Raw genomic sequence first — 25,727 nt, 5'->3', positions numbered from 1 at the left:
TTTCTGATATTACTACATTTCCTTGTACAGTTTTCTTGACCCTTTTCTATTTTCATTAGCTTGTTGCCTCTCTGATTTTATCCATAACTGGATAGTTACCTTTCAAAGGTAAATCAAAAGATGTTGGGCTGCAGCTCTGCATCCCTGCTATCTTTAGCAGCCAATCACCCGCTCCTTCTCAGCTCCAGTTATCACCTTCAGATCTGCCAAATATTCCGGTGTTAGCCCTTTGATTCCATCTCCATCTAGTAGCATATAACTGTTCCTTTTTTAACTGAGATGCATTTATAATTCCATTTCTAATCAATTACAATGACTTTGTAACTGCACATACAAAACATTTTCCCTCCTATCCTAACATCATTGGCATTTCCACAGAACCCTTCATCTATACATATTTCATCTCCGGTCTTTAATTTTTTTAATGTTCTTTTAAGTACCACAAAGTATACTTCTAAAAGTATTCCACCCCTCATACCCTATCCTTCATGAAATCTTTCTTGCCGATTACCAATATCCTTGCCAACCTTCACTGATTTTTGATCTTCATGCACAATGCATTATTTTCAAAATATTTAGAATTCAAATCCCTCCATTCGTCAGTAATTTTACAGCTTCCTCTTGTGCACTTGCATCTTTCAACCCATCTTCTTTCCTTTCCCAGTTCATCCCCAATTTCAAAATCTTTAAAACCCTAACCCTAAAGTGCCATTTTCCCCCTCCCAATTACCTGGAATTCCTTGAAATGTACCTTGAGTGAGTATTTAACCTACTTCTGAAACGCCATAGGATACATTAGCACACTACATTTCCAGCAAATAATGTTTGTATTTTTTTTCACTCTGACGTCTGTTACACATGAATTGAAGAGTTAACAAGTAACCTGTTTGCAGATAAGCCCATGGTTGCATTGAATCTTAAACAAGAAAGCATGTATTGTCATGTATTTTCATATTATTTACGTACTTTTTCACTCCTGCTTTGGATTTTTCTTTGTCACCTAACATAGTTTTATGGGAATCTATGCATATTTAATTTGTTACTATTTGTGTTTCAGTCAAACCAGATCCTCCAGAGATAACTTTAATAAAACAAGTATCAGGAATAAGCACAGTCTTGTCTGTGGATTGGACAAATCCACCTTTGCCAGTTACATTTCAACTGAAATACAATCTCCGATACAGAATTGTGAATACGCATGAGTGGACACAGGTAGATAATTAACCTATTAAAAATGTTTGTTGAACATTGTTAACGGATAGCCAAACACATAATCAACTTTAAGAAATGTGAAAGGATTCCAAGACCATATGGATGTTAATTTTGGTGCACTTAAAGTGATTTATTGAGTACTTCTACTTGGGTTTTACCTTCAAGAAATTTTATTCGTACACAAAAACAGTATTTGCCTCTAAGGTACATTGGAATAAATCTAGATATTACTTCAGTTTTCCATGTGGTTCAATGGCACTTCTATTTACCTGATCAAACAATTAGAGCAGATACCTCTTCCCCTTAGTGAAGATACTTCGAAGGTGCAAAGCAGGCCAAGTGAAGTTCTCTTCTGTTTTGTACACAAGTTGTTCAATCATGCATGTGACACTGAAAACCCATTGGAATGGGTTATGTAGACCCCAGCCAGAACTCTGCAGTCCTTCCCCAATCTAGCATTGCAGCTGCATTTACCTTTTCCACCCACAGTTCCCAATGCATTGTTGACATCACTGCTGTCCTGTGATGCTCTGCCCACACACTCCCCTGATGTATATAATTTAATATAAATGTATTTTTATATAAAATTTAATTGCTACATATTGCATTATTTTAATCAAAATAAAATTAATATAAAGGAACTTTTTAATGAGCCAGCAACCCCAAGCGAATGAACTGGGGCAGGTTAGATCTACCATCAATAGCTGGCATAAAGCTGAGAAGCTAGGTACGAAATATATCCCGCACCTCAACTCAGTCAATGATTGAACACCACTAGACTTCATGGTAAGTCTAGGGGAAGAGCAAGAGGCCAGATGTGACAACCAGTCCTCAGAACCACAAGTCAGCTGTCAATGTGATCCAGTTCTGACCATTTCTAAAATGCAGAGGAAGCTGTTTTTCTTGAAAATAAATTAACTTTGATATGATGTTAGCTTAGGGTCTGCATTGCGGTTATTAACAAATGCTTTTACTCCTTGGTAGGTTCCCCCTGAGGATACAAATTCACAGAGGAATTCTTTCTTAGTTCAAAACTTGATGCCATTTAGTGCTTATAGCTTCACAATTCGCTGTAAGAACATTGATTCTGGCTACTGGAGCGACTGGAGTTCAGAGAAAATTGAGAAAACTCCTGAAACCTGTACGTGGAATGAAAAAATCTTTAATTTTGCTGCATTTAGCAATGTTGAAATTAAAGTAAATCTGTTCTATTTCCCACTGCCTGTTTAGTACTTTTCTCCCATAAATTTATTTGGTCCTCTCCTCCCCTCCTCAAATGAGTTAATGTCTTTCTCCCAGGCCACACTAGCACTCTTTCCATTTCTTTCTGCGCAATTCTCCAATCTCCTCCAAACCTAAAAAGAGTGCTTGTAATTGCATTTATACGGCATTGTCTTTTTTGTGTAAAGGGTATTTAAAAAGGAAGTACATAAATTTTTGAAAGATGAGGGAATTGAAGGCTATGGGACACTGGCACAGAAGACCAGATGAGACGTGGGGCAGATCAGCCATGATGGTGTTAAGTGACAGGATAAGCTTGAGGGGCCAAGTGGCCATCTCTTGCATCTATTTTCGACTTTCTTAGAAGTCCAGAAGTACCTTACAACCAATGAAGTATGTTTGAAGTTTATTCACTTTTGCAATGTAGGTGGGTGTTGGGTGGAACATGGGTGTTCAACATTCTTTTACAAACGGCATGTACAGCTGACCAGATGATCTGTTTTGAGTGATGTTGATTGAGAGAGAAATGCCCTATCCCCTTTGTAGCATTCTATTTACTGGTCCCATCATTTTACTCACTAGCTCCCTGTACTTTATTTTGCCATATTGTCTTTCCTCTGCTCATCTCTTGCATGTCAGAGAGCTTTTTCTCCTTGGTTGCAATATTCAGGAGTGGTCCTGAATTGTAAGGGCCTTGTTGAAAGGTGTGTGTGTGTGTATATGTATATATCAATCACATACATCAGCAAATGCAGACCAGCCACCAAATTGATGATAATTTCCCTGAAACACTGACACTTAAGTTTTATGCACTAGTAATGCAATTATTGGCTCATACCACTGCAATTTCTTTTTTTTTAAATAAATGCTTTTGCCTCTGCCATTTTGTTACTAGATCCATCACGAGGTCCACCAATTTGGAGAACAGTTGAAAACCCAACAGATCCAAATAGAAGAATACATATCATGTGGAAGGTAACTTTATTTTTAACTAAGCCATCTCAGAATCCCACATCTAATAATAGATCCAAGTAGTAATTACAAAATACATTGCCTTATAGTGTTGCATAATTAGGCTGTGATTGATTTTCTTGAGTAGGTAACTGGTACTGCAACTTTGTAATTCACCTGAGAAGTAGGACTTGAATGTTTGCGTGACAACCATGTAACATATAACCATTTGGTTTGGAATCTGGAAGTCTTATCAATGCTTTAATGTTGATTCTCAAAAAAGTATTGTATGGCATTTGGATTAACAAAATGTTGGTTAAATTTCAACCTCTGTCTCCCACGCATAATTAAAACAAAACAGCCAAGTTAAGGTCTCATTTCTAATGTATTCATCTCAAAATTGTTGCCTTTATTTAAAGTTTAAAAAAAAATAATAATGTAAAACCTGGTGCAAAAATATCACCTGTATGTACATTACCTCCCCTTTTGGGTCTTTCAATTTCAGGAAAGCCTACATCTCGGAAACTCACAAAGACTAACATAGTTAGATGGGTGAGTGGGGCCAAGATTATGTGATCTGCACAACAGGGAAGAGATCAGTCCCACAACGGGTGGGCAGGATATCATACTCCAAGGCAACATGATGGACTGAATGTGGGCCTGAGTGGCATTACCAACCATAATTTGAGAAGGTTACCAAAAAGGCAGATAGGTTGTAAATTGCACTCCTGTTTAAGTCTCTCACACTTATATTTTGGCATCTCATAAGATTGCTTGAAAATAGACATGCACTGGATTTTATGGTAATCGTTATAATAAAGTATAATGTCCATGTATATAATGTGTTGATTGCTGTTGTGACCAGCTAGTATTGTCTCTTATTAATTACCCCTTGAAATGAGTGGTTAGTCAAGACATTTCAGAGGACATTTAGAGTCTTTTATTGCAATACACCAAACTGGGTAAGTATCCCAGATTTCCAACCCATCAAAACATTAGTGAACCACCTGCATTACCTCGACAATCTGGTCGTTTCATGGTCACAGACACAGATACCATTTTTGTTCCAGAATTATTTTTGTTACTTGAATGCAAGTTCCCCAATTACATGCAATACCCAAGTTACGGCAGGGTTACCTAAACTGTTCGTAACCAAAGCTGTTCTTAAGTCAGAAATGAACAATCAAATGTGTGTGGGAGAGGATCATAGAAACGGCAGCAACAGGAGAGCAAGCAAACACGAAGGGTGGCTGCCAGCTGGCCTCATTGACATAGTGAGTGAGCGAGTTGAATCTGCTTAGTGCTTCCAGCTCTGCTGAGCTCGACGCAGTGCCTGATTGTTGCAGCTCTAGTGGGGGAAGTGGGCACATGGAAATGCCCTGTTCCATTCCCACCCAGCAGAAGATGCCTGCAGCCCCGCAATAGCTGGCAAATCCATCCCACCAATCTTCCAAGTGCTCGCTCGTTCATGTGTACGGGGTGTCCATAAGTCAAGCAGTCGTGACCTGGGGAGGACCTGTAATGGGATTCAAACTAACTCCAGATCAGTAGTCCATGCATTTGGTTACTAATCACAATATTACTGATGTGATTTATAAAGCACAGAGTATTGGGGAACAAACTGAATAAATTGCAAGATTGGTCTAAGATTAGCAAAACTGGGACTACTGAAGATCCACTAGATTAGAAGCCACTGTTTTTAAAGGTGGCTAATAGTTAATTGTACATCTCATAAAATATACCATAATTACATTCCTGTATGATTTTTGAATTAAGCTGTAGCTTAAATCTAATTTTACATGCTGCTGAAGTACATGAAAATAAGCATGTGTATAATCTTTGAGTTGTGAAAGTCACAACTATTTTGTATTTGAATTCATTGTCTTGGGGTTCAGACTTTCCAGACAGATTGGAATTGATGATAGAGTTCAAAAATTTATTCCAAAGGATCAAATAATGTAACCCTCCCCTTCACTTGATGATTTAAAAAAAACTTTTTTTGAGAGAGGTTCACCAGAATATTAGAAGTATAGTATGGACATATTGAGCAAGTGGCATTATGCCAAAACTGGTATCCAATATTGGGAAAGGTCCTCTTCAGTTTAATGACACCAGGCTGGAGGGCCACTTGGGACATATCATGAGTGGATTGCTGTAAATATTTGACCTTGTCTAGTCTTTCTGCTACTTTTAAAATTAGATATCTCTTAGATAGGATCTTCTTGGAATAAAACGATTTTGCAGTCATGTTGGGGGAGGCCTCAAAGGTAACCTTGCTCGTAATGTGGAACTTGAAAATGTTGTACTTCACCATGAGCCTAGTATAAATGAAATCTTAAAATTTTTTAGTCTATTTGGGGGAAAAAAAATCAAATTGCCTTTTATCTTTTGAAAAGGTCATGGATTAAATCCTCTGTGTAAGGAAGTGGAAAGAATAACTGCATTTATTAATTGCATATGATTTGCTACTGGCTATCACAGCCAAATACTGCCAAGGATGCTATTTATATTTTGATCTACCCTTTGTGCAAATCTGCCTACACTGTTTCTGCATCATATTTTACATCTATTTAAATGATTTTTTTCAAATTTACAGGAACTTGATAAGTCGGATGCTAATGGAATTATTTTGAGGTACCAACTGAAAATTATGCAAAAGAATTCTTTGAAAATCCAAACTATTAACACTAAGGATCTCGAGTACAGTACTACCCTTTCGCAGAGCAGATATGAAATTTCAGTTATTGCAATCAATTCAGCTGGCAACTCTCCAAAGGGAATTTTAATAGTTCCAGCCACACATGACCCAGGTAAGATGTGTTTTGTGAAGATGGTGTTATGTGAACATAGGCCATTTATGTGGTAGGGCCTATTCCTTCCACAGTGATTACCCTTTATTCTAATGTATATTAGGAAAGAAGGTGATCATGCACAATGTGGGACCCTTGAAAATTGCAGGATATAATTGGGATCCCCAAGACCAGTGTTGGGGGGCCCTTAACTATTCACCATATTTATTAGTGGAATAGAAAATCACATAGATGAGTGGCATTGTAAGCATGAAAAGCCTGGGAACTATTGACCAGTAAGCCTAACAACTGTGCTGGGTAAATTACTGGAGGGGATTCTAAGGCCTTTGATAAGGTTCCACCTGGTAGGCTGCTTTGGAAAGTTAGATCACAAGGGATCCTGGGAGAGCTAGCTAATTGGATACAGAATTGGTTTGATGCTAGGAAGCAGAGGGTGATGGTGGAAGGTTGTTTTTCAGACTGGAGGCCTATGATTAGTGGTGTTCCCCAGGGGTTGGTGCTAGGCCCTTTTGCTATTTGTTATCTATAATCCATGATTTGGATGAGAATGTTTGCAGATGACACTGAAGTAGGCGGTGTCGTAGACAGTGAAGATGGTTATCTGGAAGTACAGAGGGAGTTTGATCGGCTAGGTACTGTAAATGGGCTGAGGAATAGCAAATGGAGTTTAATTCAGACAAGCACAAGGTGTTGCATTTTTGGAAGGCAAGTGAAGGTAGGAATTTTACAGTGAATGGTAGGGCCCTGGTGAGTGTTGTAGAACAGTGACCTAGGAGTAAAAGTACATCGTTCCCTAAAAGTGGTGTTACAGGTAGACAGGGCGGTGAAGAAGGACATTAGTGTATTGGTCTTCATCAGTCAGGGCAATGAGAATAGAAAAATGTTACAGTTGTACAAGACAGTAGTGAGGCCACATTTGGAATATTGTGTTCAGTTTTGGTCACCCTGCCATAGGAGAGATGCCGTTAAGCTGGAAAGAGTGCAGAGCAGATTTGAGGATGATGCTAGGACTCGAGGGACTGAGTTATAGGAGAGAAGTTGAACAGGTTGGGACTTTATCTATTAGCTCTCATGAAGGGCATATGGGTGAATGCGCAGTCTTTTTTCCGAGGGTTGGTGAATCAAGAACTAGAGGGCATAGGGTTAAGGTGAGAGGGGAGAGATTTAAGAGAAACCTAAGGGGCAACTTTTTCACCCAGACCATGGTCTGTATGTGGAATGAGCTGCCAGAGGAAGTGGTTGAGGCAGGTACTTTAACGTTTAAAATGCACTTGGACAGGCACACGGACAGGAAAGATTTTGAGAGACATGGGTCAAATGTGGGTAAATGGGACTAGCTTAGATAGGAATCTTGGTCATACAGCACAAACAGGAGCCGAAGGTCCTGTTTCTGTGCTGTATGATTCTCTGACTCTCGGCATAGAAACATTAAATTACGAAGGTATATTCAGAAATGAAGAAAAAAGGCAAAATGGAGCTTACTGTGAGGAAAATTGTGATTTTTTTTTCTTTTTCTCTCCACACCCGACTTTGGGTGAACAGGATTGAACAAAGTACCACAAATAATTAAAGCAAGCTGAAACACAGGAGATCATAAATGCTTTGTGATCTACATCATTAAAAATTCATTGGCAAGTGTTGTTCCAAAAGGAACACGCCCAATTATGTTGACTTGATGAGAAACTGCCTCATTGGCTTTGATGCTGGATTGTATGAGGAATCCAGTGGAAGAGCCCAGAGGAGAATTCACCACTCTTTTACTTTATCAGTCAGACCTGCCTGAGGGGATTCTCTGCCTGGAGAATGGGGAAGATAAATTTTTACTTGAATGTTTTCTTTGACTAGTCTGTATGTCTTAGTGTGTTTTCAATTAATTTTGCTTTTGATTTTAATAATTTTTAAAATCCCTGAACATCAGTGATAATTTTTAAGATGCTGTTAAAGTAAAGTCAAGTTTTGACAAATGGTGGAGGTTCATCCCCAGTTTAGTCTCCTGACAAAGGCTGTCAAGGTGTTCCCAGCCACATGGTGCTTAAGGCCTAATTGCTCCTATTGCCACCCCACAAGACTTCCAGGTGCAGAGGGCCAAGTACAGAAAGATTAACTTTCTGTACTTAGCCAGATGCAATAGAGTGGGAACCACAGACAGTGGGGTCTGGCATATAGGCCACATCCAAAGTACTTCACTCAAGGGATAAGGAACAAAGATAGGGAGTTGGGAGACATTGGGTGCTGATCTCTTTGAATGCAAAATGGTCTCAAAGGGCAAAGTAACCTCTTTTGTGTTCCCATGTGATAATTAAAGGGGAATGGAATATGAGGTGCATAAACAGATGTTGCAAAGGGACCATTAAAAATATTTTAGGATAAACTTTCAGCTAAAAGAAACAAACATTGCTTTCATCAGAAAATATTTAATTCTCTTTTAGAATTCCCACCTGTACCTAAAATCAGCGCTTATCCTCAAGATGCTCGTTTGATGGTGGAATGGGAGCCGCCTGCATCTGCAGTTAGCAGCTACGTAATAGAATGGTGTGAAGAGTTTGGCAAGGATTTATGTCATGAGCCCTCATACTGGCAACATGAGCAGAAAACTGTGAACAAAACTTTCTTAAAAGGTGTGTATTCCTGTTATCTTAGCTTCAGTTACAGTATTAACAATTTAGAGTATGTGTGTAATATGATGGTTACTTTGTTCTATGGCTCTTTATTTTGAATTGGAGTGATCTTGCACATTTGTACTCTTGTTGCATAAATTTGCCTGCTGAGAAGTATATACTAGAAATTTAATTGCAAGTGTTTGTTATTTCTCAACATTTTTAACCAGGTGGACAATTTTGCACAGCTTACTCAACAAAGGTCGACATTACAAATCCCTGTTAGAGGATACTTATCTGTGATTCGATCTTCTGTCCTTTCTGACCTTAATTTCACAGATGATACTACCTGCGTTAAAGTATTAAATTAGTGAGACTAATTTGGTATGGGCATTTAGCCAAATGATAGTTTAGTAATTGAAATAACACTCATTTTTTTAATCTCACTTTTTTTTCTGCAGACCATGTTATGCCATTCAAACGTTATCGAATAACTATTTACCCTCTGTACGGTGGTTGTCCAGGAGCTCCACTTTCAACATTGGCATACTTGCAACAGGATCGTATGTATACATTAATACTAGAAACTAATTTCAAGGCTGAAATGTTATGAAGAGTATTTTTTGAATATTTTCTATCATTTCTTTATTTGCGTGTTCAATCCTTGATATTAATTTGTCTTAATATATGTTGATCTGCTTCAAAAAGGATCTGTTAGGCTTTAATGAAAGCCCAATTGTTAGGCTGACAGATTTCTTATTAAAGAACACCCTATTTGCAGTGAGTTTGTATACTGTTTCTAGTGTACACTAGTTGGGTGGCATAAAACTCAGAATTTGCAGTCACATTAAATTGATAAAAATAGAAACATTCAACATTAATAACACTGTTTTTCTAAGATTGGGTATGTGTTGGTAGAGTTTTTAAATGTTGATTTTTTTTATTATTATTATTATTATGCTTTGTTTTTCCTGGAAGAGCCCAATGCCAAAAATTTGCTAATCATTGGAACTGATTTTCCCATGATAAATATTAACTGAAACTGATTATTAAAAATATTTAGTAAAATAATTTGACCAATGAAAGTAGATTGAAGATATCTGAAAATGTGATTACAAAACATTTTGGCACAAAAGTAATGAACAAGCTATAATGAAAGCTCAATTGTCCCTGGCTTGTAGGTCCAGTAAAAGGTCCTTCCGTTCATCTGAAACATGTCGGAAAAAAAGAAGTTGAGTTAACGTGGAACGAAATACCTGTAAATGAACAGCGTGGCTTCATCACAAATTACACCATATTTTATAAAAGCAGCAGTTCAAATGAATCAAGTAAGCAAAAAGAAGCCTTTACCTTTTATTTAGAAAAGAAATTCATTTCAGACATTCCTGTGTTTTCTCCACTCCTCACCCTTCCCTGCAACTTAAAATTTTGTAACTTTTTTTTTACTTATTCTGATGAAAGGTATTCAACCTGGAACATTAACTCTGTTTTGCTGTATACTGGTGCTGCCTGACCTGAGTATTTCTGACTTTTTTCCTTTTAAATTCTTAATGCTTTAAACAAAGTTTCCACAATGCCATGCATTTACATAATTCAAAAGAATGGATTTGACTGCCTTTTCAGAAAGTGTAATTTCAATATTATTGTAAAGGAAAGGTTAGCCAAAGTTAATGTTTTCCATGTTGTATAATTTTGTCTATAATGGGGAAAAAATAGCAGAGAAGCTAAACAAATTTTACGTGGCTCTTCATGGCAGAAGACAAAAATAAAACTCCAGGAAGTAATGGAAAGCAACAGATCCAGAGAAAATGAGGAACTGAAAAATTAGCATTAGGTTTTTTAAAAAAAAGTCTTGGGACTGAAAACTGATAAATCTCTATAAATTGATGACTTCAAAGATGTGAACAAGGTGATTTTGGAGCTGGAATATAACGAGTATAACTCCTAAATTGCATAGATTCTCCAATGGCTCCCACAGTCTGGAAGGTAGCAAATGCAGCCCCTCTATTCAAGAATGGAGGGAGAGAAAAGAACTAGAGACCAGTCAGCCTGACATCAGAAGGGGAAGTGCTAGAATCTATTATAAACAAAGTAACAGTTCTTGAAAACAAGAAAATTGACACAACAATCATAGATTTATGAAAGGGAATTTACTTTTGGCAAATCTTTAAGTTTTTTTAGACTAACTAGAAGATTAAGGGCAAACTAGTGATGTATGTGGACATAGAAGGCCTTCAATAAGATTTCACTCAGATTGAACAATAATGGAGCATATGGGATTGGGGGTAATATACTAGCATGGAAATTTTTCATTGCACATGTGCATATATATACTTGTGCATATGACAATAAACTCAGAAACAAAAGACTACAGATGCTGGAATCTAGATGAAAAGCATGATGATGTTGGAGGAATTCAGCAGGCCAGACAGCATCTGTGGATAATAAACTCGACTTTGATTTTGATGTCAACAGTGCTGAGGTCGAGAGGGTTGAGAGCTTCAAGTTCCTGGGAGCGAACATCAACAATAGCCTGACCTGGTCCAACCACGTAGATGCCATGGGCAAGCAAGCTCAACAGCACCTCTAATTCTTCAGGAGGCTAAAGAAATTTGGCATGTCTCCTATGTCCCCCACCAATTTTTATCGATGCACCATAAAGCATCCTATCTGGATGCATCATGCTTGGTATGGCAACTGCTCTGCCCATGACTGCAAGAAACTGCAGAGTTGTGGACACAGCTCAGAAACCAGCCTCCCCTCCATGGACTCTGTCTACACTTCTCGCTGCCTCAGTAAAGCAGCCAGCATAATCAAAGACCCCACCCACCCTGGACATTCTCTCTTCTCCCCCCTCCCATCGGGTAGAAGATACAAAAGCCTGGATCACCAGGCTCAAGGATAGCTTCTGTCCTGCTGTTAAAAGACTATTGAACAGTCCCCTAGTACAATAAGATGGACTCTTGACCTCTCAATCTACCTCATTATGGCCTTGAACCTATTGTCTACTTGCTCTGCACTTTCTCTGTAACTGTAACACTTTATTCTGTTATTGTTTTACCTTGTACTACCTCAATGCATTTTAATGAAATGATCCCAGGTTTTTCACTGCACCAGAGACAATTTCACATGTGACAGTAATAAACCAATTTAACCAAAAGTCGAGCAATCTGGCGATGGAGTATCCACAGCCGCCTTACATCGAGAATTCCAAAGATTTGTTACATTCCAGAATAAGAAACTTGTTCAATTCTAAATGGTTAACCATTTTAAAATCTCTTCAGAGAGGTGCCAACTCCACCAGTGTAGCTATATCAGTGCACTGCTGAATTGTCAGTATTGTGCTTAAGTCCTTAAACTTCTGATTAAAGCTAAGCCAAGGTTAGATACATACAACTTGAAAAGGATATTGTGTAAATAGTTTAAAGTTCGTTAAACAAATGCCTTAATAGAATTTCTTTGTTTTAATAACTGAGGATGCTACAGTAAAATGATTACTTTAGTACTCTGAAGTGAATGGTCAATTTGATGATCAATTGATCTTTTTCTTTATGTATAAAGCTTGGAATCAATTTGGAAAGTGCTAATTGTACAGTGAAGGAATTTATGTTTTGAATTAATTTTTGTTGGCTTGCATTAATCCAGTTTTTTTTTACAGTTTAAAATGAATTTGAAAAAGCTCTCTAAAGATGTATAGAATTGTTTCTTAAAAATAATATACTTGCATTTGGTGCAGATGTAAATTAAGTTCCATTTACCATAGTAGTTAATACTTTGCTTGCTCTCTCTCAACAAATGCACCATTAAAATGCCTTATTGTACCAAAATATTCAAATTTGTGAAGGAGTACGGAGTACAGGCACTGCTTATGCTAACTTGTTCTAAATTTCTGCAGCACCAGTGGCTCACCATTATTGTTACTGCTTTCACTTTTTTTTTTGCTCTTTTAAATGCTTATAATAAAGTTGCTTCTCCCTAACTTGTTTGAGTTCCACCTAATGCATTTTGCTGGGTTTGGTCCTGATTTGATTGAAGTTTTACCACTTGTTTCTATTTCTGCCATCCTAATTCCCAGGCATTGTTGTCGATCCAATGCATCAAGAATTTGTACTGAAATCATTAAAGGGCAATACTTTGTATGTGGTTCGTGTAATGGCATCAACAGTCAAAGGAGGCACAAACAGCTCTGAAGTAAATTTTACTACTTTAAATTTTGGTAAGTATTAAACTGGATAAAATATCTCAAGTCTCCAAATTAAATGGCACTTATTATTCATAAATACAAGTTGCATTCTAAAAGTAGTGTTAAATGAGGTGCCAATTAACTAGTCTTTTGATTGCTAGTATAAACAAGTATAAGCTGGTCAGGCTGAGGCACTTCTGGTATTTTCTATTTTTATTTTAGATTTCCAACATTTACAATTTTTTTGATTTTTCTCATCTGGCATTTACTAGTTGTGGAATTAGTTCAATTGGAATCTTTGAAGTAATTGATTTGCTATTGGGTTATAGCAAGGGTCCATTTTGTCTGAACTGGCAGCAAAAATCATTGAGAAATCGTAATTTCTTTATATGCCAGCTGTATTATACCATCTAGGCATTTAAGTCTGCATTATGAAGACAGCTTCAAATAAAGAATTTTATGTATGGTGTTACGGACTCAGTGAAAGTCCCTTTAAGATAGAGAGTGTGTGTGTATGTGTGTGTGGGGCATGCTTACGTCAATAGAAGATAAAGGACGTAATGACGTTGTTGAAGAAGTTAGAAGAAGGAGAGAGAGAAGGGAGAGAGACACCAGCCTGCTAGTGTTCTCTATCGATGGATGAGAAACAATAACTCTGTCTGCCACTGAAATCCATGTATGGAAGTTGGAAGTAATCCGGTGGAGTTCACTTTGTTGCTGACCTGTAGAAGGAAACAGGTATATTTGTGTGGACGACCACGATTCGGATGCTTTTCGGGGTGAGGAAGTCACTACCGAGTAAACACTGAAGTGTCGTTTGGGTTCCATCGTGGAACATTTGGATTTCGTATTTACTCTCTCTATATTTCTCTACGTCTTATCTTCAGACAACGGGTGGTTGTTGAAGAAGCCCTTGCTCATGTTTCACCTTATGGCTTGTGGAACTGAACTTTAAGAACCATTCCTGAACTTGGAGTTTGGGACTTTGCCACACACACACACACAACGAGTTTAGTTTTGGGGTTAACGTTCAAGGTTTAACGTTTTTGAATTCTAACATACTGACATTTTTACTGTTATTTTACGTATTATCATAAGTAGTGATTAATAAAATAGTTTTTAACACTGAATCAGGCTCAGTGTGTTTCTTTTGTTGCTGGTTCGTGACAATGGTCTAATCTACACATGCTATTTATTTTTTAATATTCAAAATAAGCTAAGTATTTTAACATCGACATCAAATATAAGTTGCTTGTGTTGATACAAATGCTGCCATTGCTGCAAATTATTTTTATAATTGTTTTACAAGAAATCTGTCAGTAGTAATGTTATTCCTTTGTTTTTCTTTGCAGCAAAAGGTGAAATTGAAGCAATTGTAGTACCAGTTTGTCTGTGCTTCCTCTTAATCACCATGGGAGTGATACTACTCTGCTTCAAAAACAGACATCTGTAAGTGTAATTTATTTAATTTAGTGGTATGACTTGCAGAACACTTTTAATTTACAGGAAATATAAAACCTTTTTTTAGATCAATTCATGCCATTTGCTTTATAACTGAAAGGGAATAATGTCTATCTAAGCACAGCCAGACTTGTTTCAGTACACTTATTCTCCAAATTTTTTCTCCTTTCTCTCCACCTTTGTAATTCATTTTATCCTTTGCACCAATGGGAAAGCTGCTGTTTCACTTTTTTCTCCTTTTGGTTTAGTTTTTAATACCAAAACCTTTCTGCACATAACGAGCACCAGAACCAAGCATAGGCAGCCTATCTTTTTCCAATATGCCGCCTCTGCCGATTGTAATGTTCACTTTTGACCCAGAACCTATCCCTGTCCTCGGGTCTCGTACTTTGATCTTCAGAACCAATAATTCAGGACACAAGTAAAGGAGCATGCAAAAAAATAGTAACATTCCTAATTGGTCAGAACAAAAACTTAAAAAGTTGCAACCTAAGCTTAGAGCTCCACATGGAAATAATGAAAAATTTAAGAGACGTAAAGGATTAATGTGTGGCAAATGGCATGAGGAGCAGTTACATTATAGAGTTCTTTTTATATGAGCAGCAACAATGCTAGGTCATAGTGCATCTGTCATTAAGGGAAAACCATATTGCAGCTCTTTTTGAAAATGCCATGAGATATCCTCTAGTTTCATTTCACAAATCTTTTTCTTTACAGGATTAAGACATATGTTTGGCCTAACGTTCCAGATCCTGCAATAGCAGGATTGTTGATTGGTCATCTAGCAATGGAAATCTTACCAAGGTATTGCTTTATCATCTTTGGTATTCAAATGGTTGTTTTGGGAGACAGCAAAGTAAAAGCAATCTATTTGGATAAGCATAATTATAATGGTTTCTTATTGTGGAAGATAGTCTTGTTATCTAAGAGCACCTGTATGCAGTTGACATATTTCTGTTTAACTGTTGCTGCTAATCTGTCTAAAGTCACATAGTTGCAGCAGACTATTGAAAATAAAAAATGCCCCAGGTACTGAATCTGAAACAAAACAAATTGCTTGAAATACTTAGCAGGTCAGGCAGCATCTTTGCAGAGAGAAACAGTTAATGTCTCAAATATCTGAAACTTTCTGCTTTAAGTACAACTGTTTCCTGATATTTAAAATGACCATATATAAAACCAATCAGTGGTGGTGGCACATTTTAATGCTATGATATCTGACCGACTGGAAGGGAAGGACTTCAGAAATCACCTGCATGCTAAATAGCAAAAACAAGATGTAATAGAGCTAAACAATTCCACAACCAATGCATCAGATGAAAGCTTTGAGTTATGGAACATATAGTTATGAATAATGGTGGATAAATAAACAGCTAAATAAAAGAAGAGCCTCTAGGAACATGCATGCCAAAGATGAAGTTGAAGTGTTTGCAACCATGTTTTAGACTGAAGTGCAAAGTGGATGATCCAACTCAGTTTCTGGGATCCGTGCTGTGAACCCAACCATTGCAGAAACCAGTCTTCAGCCAAGTCAATTCACTCCACATGATTTTAAGTAGTGGTTGAGAAGAATGGCAACAGCTAAGGTTATGGGAGCAGAAAACATCTAAGCTATGGTATTGAAACTTGTGTTCAAACCAGCTGTGCTTCAAGGCAAGCCTTTAAGGTTCCTTTGGAACACTGACATCCACCAGACAATGAGGAAAATTGTTCAGGCCTTGGTCACAGAAGTAGGATAAATCCAATCGACTAAATTATTTCCCCATCTGATTACACTTGGTCAAGAACAAAGTAATCAAGAATATCATCAGCAGTACTATCAGGTGGCACTTATCAATAATCTGCTCACTGATGCCAGCTTGGCTTTCACCAGAACCACTTGGCACCAGACTCATCACAGACATAGACCCAAGAGCTGAATACTTGAGCTGAGCTGAGCTGAGAGTGGCTGTCCTTAACATCATAATGGTATTTAACCAAGTGTGGAATTAAGTAGCACAAATAAAATTGATGCATCTCAGAGGGAGAAAGCTGGCAATGGTCAATAAAAAGCAGATAGTTATGATTATAGGTTCATAGAAATTTCAGGACACAGGAGGAGGCTATTTGGCTCATTACGACTGTGACAGTTGAAAAAGAGCCACCCAACCTAAACACATCTTGTACCACAGGATCTGTAACTTTGCTGGTTGCAGCTCAAGTACACATTCGTGCACTCTTCAAATATGGTGATGGTTTCTATCTCTGCTATCCTTCCATGCTGTGAGACCGTCTTTGCCAATTTGAGTTGCCCAGTGTAAGTAAAGATTAAATCACCACAGTTACTCTGTTACCTTTGTTACAAGTCCCCTTCCTTTCTTGATTGATAATCTGTCCAATGGTATAGTCACTGCCAGGGAACCTAACAATTCCCAACCAATGACTTTTTTAATATATATTATTTCTCATCTTCACCCAAACTTTATTTACTATTTTTGACTGAGTGAAGATCATTTCTTACAGCTATTCTAATGTTTTTGATTATCAGTTACCCAAACTCATTACCCTTCTAACTATTCTGTTAAAATATTCAGTTTAATTCCTTAATCACCTTGCAGTCTCTACAATGGCTATTAGATCATACCTATTTATTTTTGTCAGTCTTTATTTTTGACTTTTTACCATTTTCCCTATCCTGAATCTATTTGCAATTTACAGTCTGGCACTTATCATTAACCACTTCACAGCTCTCTGCTGTCGCATGCCTTTCTCTTTAATTTTCTAAACTTCCCCTTGTGTGAACCTACTAATTAGTTTACTTTTATTATTTGAGATCAAGTTTGTCGTCTGTTCTGTCTTTTCCCAGTACACATTTTTTATAAGCCCAGCTTCACTCCTGTTGAAAATGATCTGAAGACAATTCTATTGGCCTATTTGAAGACTTGAGCACTATACTTGGTCACCACATTAGAGTAGCCATATCAAGTTGTCATCGACCAACTACAATGTACAAAATCAACCATTACGTCAAATGATATAACTGTTGTGTAAGTTGAGATTGGTGTGAAAGTTTTATTTCAACTACTGTTTAACTGGATCTATATGGAAATTAACTGTCATTATGTATCATGCATATGGAAAAAAAAAGTTAAGGCTCTGTGCTTTGGTATATACAGGGGATTTGGAAGGTAATGTATAAATGCAAATGGGTCCTTTCATATATCATCTGGAATGAGTTTTCTCTGCCTGCTGTGATGATCTTTTTTGTATTTCTTTTACATGTTAAGATTACAAATGGGATTTTAATCTCAACTTTTTTTTAAATAGAATAACATAGGCCCAAAGGATCCTCTGAATCTGGATGGCTTTATTTCTGATGTTACTATAATTGAAGCTGATGCCGATAATAAATACCCATCTAATGAGGATGATATCAAGCAATTGTCATCCTTGAAAAAGGAAAAGAGTACATCAGGAGAGCACAGCAGTGGCATTGGAGGTTCTTCATGTATGTCTTCTCCTCGACAAAGTGTATCGGATAGTGATAGTGAGTCGGCACAGAATACTACAAGCACAGTTCAGTATTCAACTGTACTAGTGAGTGATACTGGTTACAAGTGCCAGCAACCATCAGCACAAGTTTTTGCAAGGTCAGAATCAACTCAGCCTCTTCTAGAAAATGAAGAAAAGCCTGATGAACATTCATATGGCAATTTTGGAAGCTGCAGTACAGAAGTAAAAAGACAGTATTTTAAACAGAATTGTCATATCGAGGAGCCCCGTTTGAAAGAAGTACCTTCAAGTGAAGGTGAAATATTAGGTGATATGGATGAAGATGGCTCCCTCAGACTAGGTCAAATGGAAGTTTCAGGTCAGAACTCTGAGGGATCTTGTCCTGTTGTGGAGGAGTTCTCAAGCAGTGATGACCAAACTGTTGTCAAACTGGACTTATTGGGATTTGGTGGATGTTTAGAAACTAATCAGCAAAGTTATATGCCTCAGGCTGTGAAACGCAACAGTTATATGCCTCAGTCAAAATAAGTCTCTACTTTGCTTGAGCTGTAAAAGCTTTTATTTCGGAGGTCACGTGTCAAAAATGTGAACTACTGTGTAATGTTTGCATTTATCCTGAGTAAGCCTGGATCATCTGTAATTTGACTAACTAGTTATACTAAGAAAATTGTATCTAAATGCCTTTGAATAGAATATGTAAAATCATGGACACCAGTTTTTGAGCTTGAGTTGTTTTCTGGTTTCCACATGGCCTGACCCCATTACCGGCCACTGTCTGTGCACTCACTTAACTCTACTCCCAGCTTTTGGCCTTGCACCTACCCATATTCCAGGTCCAGCACCTGAGCCACTTGCTTGGCCTTTTTTCCGGCCATACTCCTATGTTCCTGCTGCCATGCATGTGTAGGGATGTTGTTCCTTGTAATTTCCTAAGAGTAGTTGGTGAAGGCAGAAGTAGCTGAGCATGTTACGGATGAGGCCAAGGAGCACTTCTAATCTGACCTGGTGGGGTATCAGGTGGGAGGGAGGAAACCTGCTGCGTCTCAGATAAAGACAAACTGATCCTTGGTGACTTCAACACTAGAGTGAGAAAAGGCAAGGTGTGCCACAAGGAATGAGTAGGAAAGGCCAAGCCCAATGGGATCCTTCTGATGGGGAGCATGGATGTCATAACCAGCACTCTGTTTTGTCAGAGGCGAGCACTAGAACACAAGACAATGATCCCGGTCTGGATGCTGGTGCCTGTTGGATTATATCATTGACTGAGCAAGAGACCACATGGATATCCACATTACCCACACAATGAAAGGCTCTGATGACTGCTAGACTGATCACCCATCAACCTGGTCTCAGAACACTCGTGTCAACAAAAACGTGACAACTTGGGGAAATGCATGGAACAGGATCAATCATTGCAGTCTTTTCTCATTATCAGTAAAACCTTTTGACTTCATTAACTGATAGAAATTGTGGAGCACTGCCTGCTTACAGAAATTCATCTCAATCTGGCATGTGCTTCATTATGGCATGCAAACCTGATCCTAACCAACAAATACACAACAGAGCCAATCTTAATGAAAACCAGTATCAAGCAATACTACATCATTGTTGCACCTTGCCTCGGACAAGCTTCCCGCTGGAGTAGAGATAATCTACATGACTAATGGGAAATTGTTGAATCTATACCACCTACACTCCAGAATCAAGGTTACCCTAATGTCACTTGTTGAGCTGCAATACATAAATGCTTGCGTTTGGGCACATTCGGAGCCCAAGCTCCAAACCCCCATTCACTGAGGCATGTGAGCAGATGAATGTACCTTGCACTTGTATCTTGCAGACACATGTCCTCTACTAACCTACCCTCTGAGCATGAAAGTTCACAGCAAGACCCTGGGAAACAAGGACCACTTCCCATATCTCAGGAGCCACTCTCTCAGCAAAGGCAGACATTGATGATAAAAATCATTCAGTTTCATTGCAACAACGCAGCCTTTGATCAACTGAGGAAAAGGTGTTTGAAGATCAAGACCTTGCACATTGGACTTTAGCAAGGCCTTTGACAAGATCCCACATGGTAGACTGGTCCAGAAAGTTAGAGCACTTGGGATCCAGGTTGAGCTAGCAAATTGGATACAAAATTGGCTTGGTGGCAGGAAGTAGAGGGTGATAGTGGACCGTTGCTTTTCAGATTGAAGACCTGTGACCAGTAGTATGCTGCAGGGATCGTTGCTGGGTCCTTTGTTGTTTGTCATATATAATAGTGAGTTGGATGAGAATGTAGAATAGTCAGTAAGTTTGCAGATGACACCAAAATTGGTGGTACTGTGGACAATGAAGAAGGCTCAGTAAGTTTACAACAGGATGTAAATCAACTGGTAAACTGAGCAAGGGAATGACAGATGGAACTTAACTTGGACAAGTGTAAACTGATGCATTTTGAGAAGTTAAACCAGGGCAGGGTAAACAGTGAATGGAAGGATCCTGGGGAATGTTATTGAACAGGAGTAGAAGTACATTGTTCCCTGAAAATGGGAACACAGGTAGACAAGGTGGTGAGGAAAGTGTACTTAATGCTTGCCTTCATCAGCTGCAGTACTGAGTATAGAGATGGAATGTCACGTTAGAAAATGTTGGTTAGGCTGCATTTGGGGTATTGTGTGCAGTTCTGGTCACCATCCTACAGAAAGTTTGAGGGTGCAGAAAAGGTTCACGAGGATGTTGCCTTCGTTGGAGATTAAAGGCTTGAGTTATCAGGAGAGATTGGACAGACAAGATCTGTTTTCCATGGACCAAAGGAGGCTGAGGTAACATGATAGAGGTATATAAAATTATGAGAGGGATAGATAGGGTAGCTGGCCAGTGTCTGATTTCCCCCAGTAGGGTTGTCTAAAATTAGAGGGCATAAGTTTAAAGTGAGAGAGGAAGTTTAAAGGGGATCTGAGGGGTGAATTTTTCATAGAGTAGTTGTAGCTTGAAAGGGCTGCCAGAGGAGGTGAACAATAACAACATTTAAGAGGCATCTGGACAGGTACTTCAATGAGCAGGTTATAGAGGAATATGGAATTAATGCAGGCAAATGGGATTAGTGAAGGTAGGCTGAGGGCCTGTTGCTATACTGTACAACTCTATGACTGTAATGTGGCAAAAGAAACTCCTGGTCAATCAGCCAACAGTAATCCTTGCCCTCTTGTATGCTTCTGAGACTTGGACTAGCAGCAAATGCCTCGAGCCACTGGAAAGATACTGCCAACACTATCTACAATCTTCCAGTCTCGTGGACAGATTGGTTTTGTTGTAATGGGGTGGGGGACAGTTTATCTTTCAGGATTATGACATTATGGTCAATTTTTGTTGGAATAAATTTTCTTTAAATATTGTCAAATACAGATCTTTAATGTGGTACTTGTAGAATATTTAAAAATTAGAGGTCTCATTTACTAAAATATTACCATATTTAGATCTATATACTACACTTCTGCCTTCCAGGTCAAATATTCTTAGTACCTGTTTCAGAAAAATCAAAGATGTTAATAATTATTGTAAATAATATGTACCCAATCTTATACCTTGGCTGTACTTAATAATGCTGTTATAATCATTGGAATTCATTTTTCAAATAAAAATTATTCAGTAAAAGTGGCTAGCATTAGTCAAGATTTTAACACTTTTTAAGATGGAGGTGGCAAAAGCACTACAAGTATTTCTTTTGACAATAAATAAACTGGGTTCAGAGCAGAGAAAAGGCCAGATTTGCACTAGTACAGCTATTTGCCTTTTTAAAGAAATATATGCAGTTTTATAATACATGCTTTATTTTGGCTGGGGCAAAAATACAAGAATGCAACTACCCAAAATGTGAAGAATGCTATTTGAGCAGTGAGCTTTGTGTTAAGTGAATTGCTGTAGTCTAAGTTCCCAAGCAGGACAGCATTTGAGACACCTACCAACCAATGGTGATGGTGAAGTCATTGCCTATGCATGGAGTAAATTTAGAAGAAAGTTTGAATGTAGGTTTTTCTGATTTTAAAGGATACATGCCATTTAAATGTTTAATATAATTAGTTCTGCAACATTTTAATTAAGTTCTGAACATAACATCCTAATCAATTGCCGTATTATTACAATAGTCAATCATTATCTGCAAAACTAACACTATAGCATCTGCTTTAAACGAAAATATTTAAATTATGAATGCTGCTTATAGTTCGTCTGTTAGTGAGAATTCCACACCTTATGAAATTGATAGATAAATTATGAAGTTTAAATTTTACTGAGCAGCCAAATGTTTGTTGTGTTCACAACTTGTTGTAGCTTAAATATATTTTGGTTCCAATTAAAGTTGAAATGAGTAAATAACCAAAATTCAAACAAGAATTTAATGTTGATCGCAGTCCTTAAAGTGAGGATCTTTTTTATATTAAAAAAAATTACCTTTCTTGAATATATGATACTGTATTCATCTTGCTGGTAATTTATACTGCCAAAATTTGTGAGCTAATGAAACAATGCAATCTAATCCTTGCAATTTGTGATACATGTGCAAGTCTCCTGATTTGCTGCTAAACTTCTCTATTTTAAAGCTACATACTCTGTCTTTGCAGCTTTAGCTGGATTTGAACCCCTCTAATTCTGCCAGAGCCAAAATACAGCTTCTGTTCAAGTTTTCATTGTGTTGCCTTTACTTTTCACAAGCAACCTTTTTGTTAGCTATACTTCCTGCCTGCAAAGCATTTTAAAATCAAACAATTATTTTTGCCTGAAAGGATGCCACTGCACTATGCAATCTCTCTGGAAGAGCAAGCTCGACAATCCCACTGTTCTTTTCCCATTACACAGCAGATTTTCTCCCTTAATTATCTGTCCCTCTTTTTTTTAAAAGTGATTGGAACCTATTTCTATCACCCTTTCTGGCAGTAACTTCTAAATCCAAAATCACTGTTGGTAGATCCATTCTTTGTATTAAAAGAAAAAAAATATAGTCTAACTGATGAGACTTTTAAATATATTTGTGTCACCCACTATATGATAACAAATTGCCTAAACAGGATATTTTACCACATGTAAACATTCATCAGGTTCTTTATTGGAATATTGTATTGTTATGTGAGTAGACTCTGTTCACCTTTTTTGGGCCTAACTCCTGTACTTTAGATCATACGCTTTATTTCCAGTAGATTGAATGTAATGTATATGTTCCTGAAAAGATTGTGCTCCAAAGTAAAAATATGCTTTAGTGTGATAATATGCTGTTAGGGGAATAATGTATCAAGACTATCCTATTGCTTTTCAAGAATTGAGGTAAAAAGCATCTGTATGAGTATGAAGCTATTTTAAAATACCCAGCAATTGTTTGTTCACATTGTATCACAAATGTAAGTGGAGCTTTAGGATAGTGATAAGTGCTTTGGAGGTGGTAGTGTGCTTTGAATAGATCTGCTAACAATGTGAAAAGCAAAAAAACTCTTGAAATCTGAAATAGAAAATGTTAGAGACATTCAGCAGATTGGGCAGCATCTGTGGAAAGAGAAAAGGTTAATATTTTTGGTCAATGATCTTTCATCAGAATAATCATCAGTGAAAGGTTATCAACCTGAAACATTAACCATGTTTCTCTCCCACAGATGCTGCCCGATCTAGTGAGTATTTTCAGCATTTTCTGCTTTATTTCTGCTGGTAATGTGCTTGTGTTCAACACAAATAAACAATGTATTACTTTATGAAGTTTATTTTTGTAAATGTCTAACAGTATAGTGCTGGAGCAAGACTTTGGGTTTTGAAAGACTTTGAAAGCTTTGATCCATATTACTGGTAATGAAAAGGAGTTGTCATACTGCTGGGGCCAAGATGCTCATTATCTTTTCCTTTTTTTAAAAACCAAATTAAACTTAAGAACAGGAGCATTAAGTGCATTAGCTAATTTTGACTTTAAATTTCTTTTTGTACAGGTTTTAAAGAATAAATGTTCCTGCCATGTACTTACCAGTATTATTTGCTGGTGATTATGTGAAACAAAATTCTGTATGTGGTTTTGTTTCTTTAGTCTGCATTCATAATATATTTAGCCACTTATTGAAAGCATGTTTATTCATGCTTGATTTCAAGAGAACCTTTGTGGCTGTGTATAATTACATTTCTTAAATCTAAAGCCATTTTGTACGTAATTAAGATTGTTGAATGATTTTTTTTCAAATATGGTTATAAGGATCATCTTTCTGTTAAAGTCCTGTTCAAACTTGAGCAACAAAATTGGAATTACTAGTAAACTTAAGTGGAGAAATGACAATCATTTAAAGCTTAAAAATTGGGTAATTAGTCACATCACAAGTATATTCTGGTTCCTAAATTTAACATGTGGTTCTATCGACGACTCGCATGCCAACATTTGACAGCGTTTATATAATGATAAAAGAAAATGGCACTTAAAAACTTTACAATTTAAAGATGGAATATTGAAGTAGATTACAATTTTTGACAAAAACTATCTTGATAAAGGGAGATGTTGATTTTCATTTGGACTTGCACAATTAGGCCAGACTACTTAAATGCATGTATCTTTTGCATTTGTGTACTGCATTCAATATTGCTGATTCCATGCCATTTACTAATGTTTGGTATATTAAAATTTCATGTAATGCAGTATTTTAAATTCCCGTAACTGAGCACTGGGTAAAAATTTATTTTATTTTTCATGAACTTTTATATAGCCACAGTGTGTGTGTAATCTGTTTTGTATTTTAAAAACAATAAAACATCCCAACTATCAGTTTAGTGTTCATGTATTTTTAGTGTTTGGAAATGTGGTGATTTTATTATTGGTCCAGTAATCTTAAGAGTTCAACAACATTGTGTAAACATTCCATAGGATTTAGAGCAATTTTGTGGGATAATTTCCTCAAACACTAGGCCAGTAATAACAAGGAATTTTATTTACCCTAATATCAACTGTGACACAGTTAGTGTAGAAGATGGAGAAGGCACCAAATTACATTGAGGAGTAGTTTTATTTTAGCCACTATTTGGGAAGTCCAACAAGAGGGTGGGTAATTTATTTAGGGAATGAAAGTGGATAGGTTGAAGGGGTGTCAGTGGGGCAATATTTTTTCACTCAGAGGGTAGTCTGTATCTGGAATAAACTGCCAGAGAAAGTGGTTAAGGCAGGTACATTAATAGTATTTAAAAGGTACCTGAACAAGTACATGGATAGGAAAGGTTTAGAGGGATACAGGCCAAATGTGGTCAAGTGGGACTATAGAATGGAACCTTGGTCAGCATGGACCAGTTAGGCCAAAGGGCCCATTTCTGTGCTCTGTGACTCTATATAACTGTTAATTATTGGTCTTTAGCTAACCAGGGGTAAACTGGAAAAGGGTATAATAAGTTTTCCTCTCTTCTATAGAGAAGTTTTCTTGAACATGCACAACTTCTCTCCACTGGTGATAAACAATAAACCTTTAGAATGGACCAGGGTTGTCAACCATTTGATTTACACTGCCTTCCCCCCCCCCCCCCCCCCAAATCAGTCTCTTTTCAGGGTAAGCATATTCTTACAAAGTAAAAGAGTAGGACTGCCATATGTGGAGTCACTGGATGGTAAGTTCAATAATCAGTGAAATAAGGCAAAAAAAATGAGTTATGGCAGACACTGAGTTTATTACAACAAAGAAAATCCCACAACATGACCATCTACAAGAAAGGAGATAAATCCAATTTGGGTAACTACTAATAGTGTCTCTGTTGTCTGCAAACTGGAATGGAAGCAAAGTCCTAATCAATCCCGATGGACTGCCCAAGAAGAAA

General features: G+C 37.4%; 1 protein-coding gene across 4 annotated transcripts in view; it reads left to right on the top strand.

Moving 5' to 3' along the window:
- il6st (interleukin 6 cytokine family signal transduce) overlaps positions 1–18,641 on the top strand; it is a 53,181-nt gene extending 34,540 nt beyond the window's left edge. For 3 of the 4 annotated variants that reach the window (XM_052010564.1, XM_052010565.1, XM_052010566.1), the window contains exons 6-16: positions 1,058–1,212; positions 2,197–2,353; positions 3,329–3,408; positions 5,981–6,194; positions 8,624–8,812; positions 9,253–9,354; positions 9,973–10,119; positions 12,867–13,007; positions 14,327–14,423; positions 15,153–15,239; positions 17,742–17,890. In XM_052010564.1, coding sequence (XP_051866524.1) covers positions 1,058–1,212; positions 2,197–2,353; positions 3,329–3,408; positions 5,981–6,194; positions 8,624–8,812; positions 9,253–9,354; positions 9,973–10,119; positions 12,867–13,007; positions 14,327–14,423; positions 15,153–15,239; positions 17,742–17,751 — 1,379 coding nt within the window. In that variant the 3' untranslated portion in view covers positions 17,752–17,890. Of the gene's footprint in view, positions 1–1,057; positions 1,213–2,196; positions 2,354–3,328; positions 3,409–5,980; positions 6,195–8,623; positions 8,813–9,252; positions 9,355–9,972; positions 10,120–12,866; positions 13,008–14,326; positions 14,424–15,152; positions 15,240–17,741 lie in introns of all 4 variants that reach the window. The other variant, XM_052010567.1, reaches the window with a different exon arrangement.
- The last annotated feature ends 7,086 nt before the right edge of the window (positions 18,642–25,727 follow it).

This window comes from Pristis pectinata, chromosome 2 (assembly GCF_009764475.1).
Source record: "Pristis pectinata isolate sPriPec2 chromosome 2, sPriPec2.1.pri, whole genome shotgun sequence".
NCBI lineage: Eukaryota > Metazoa > Chordata > Chondrichthyes > Rhinopristiformes > Pristidae > Pristis > Pristis pectinata.
This window is presented reverse-complemented; position numbering and strand designations above follow the sequence as displayed.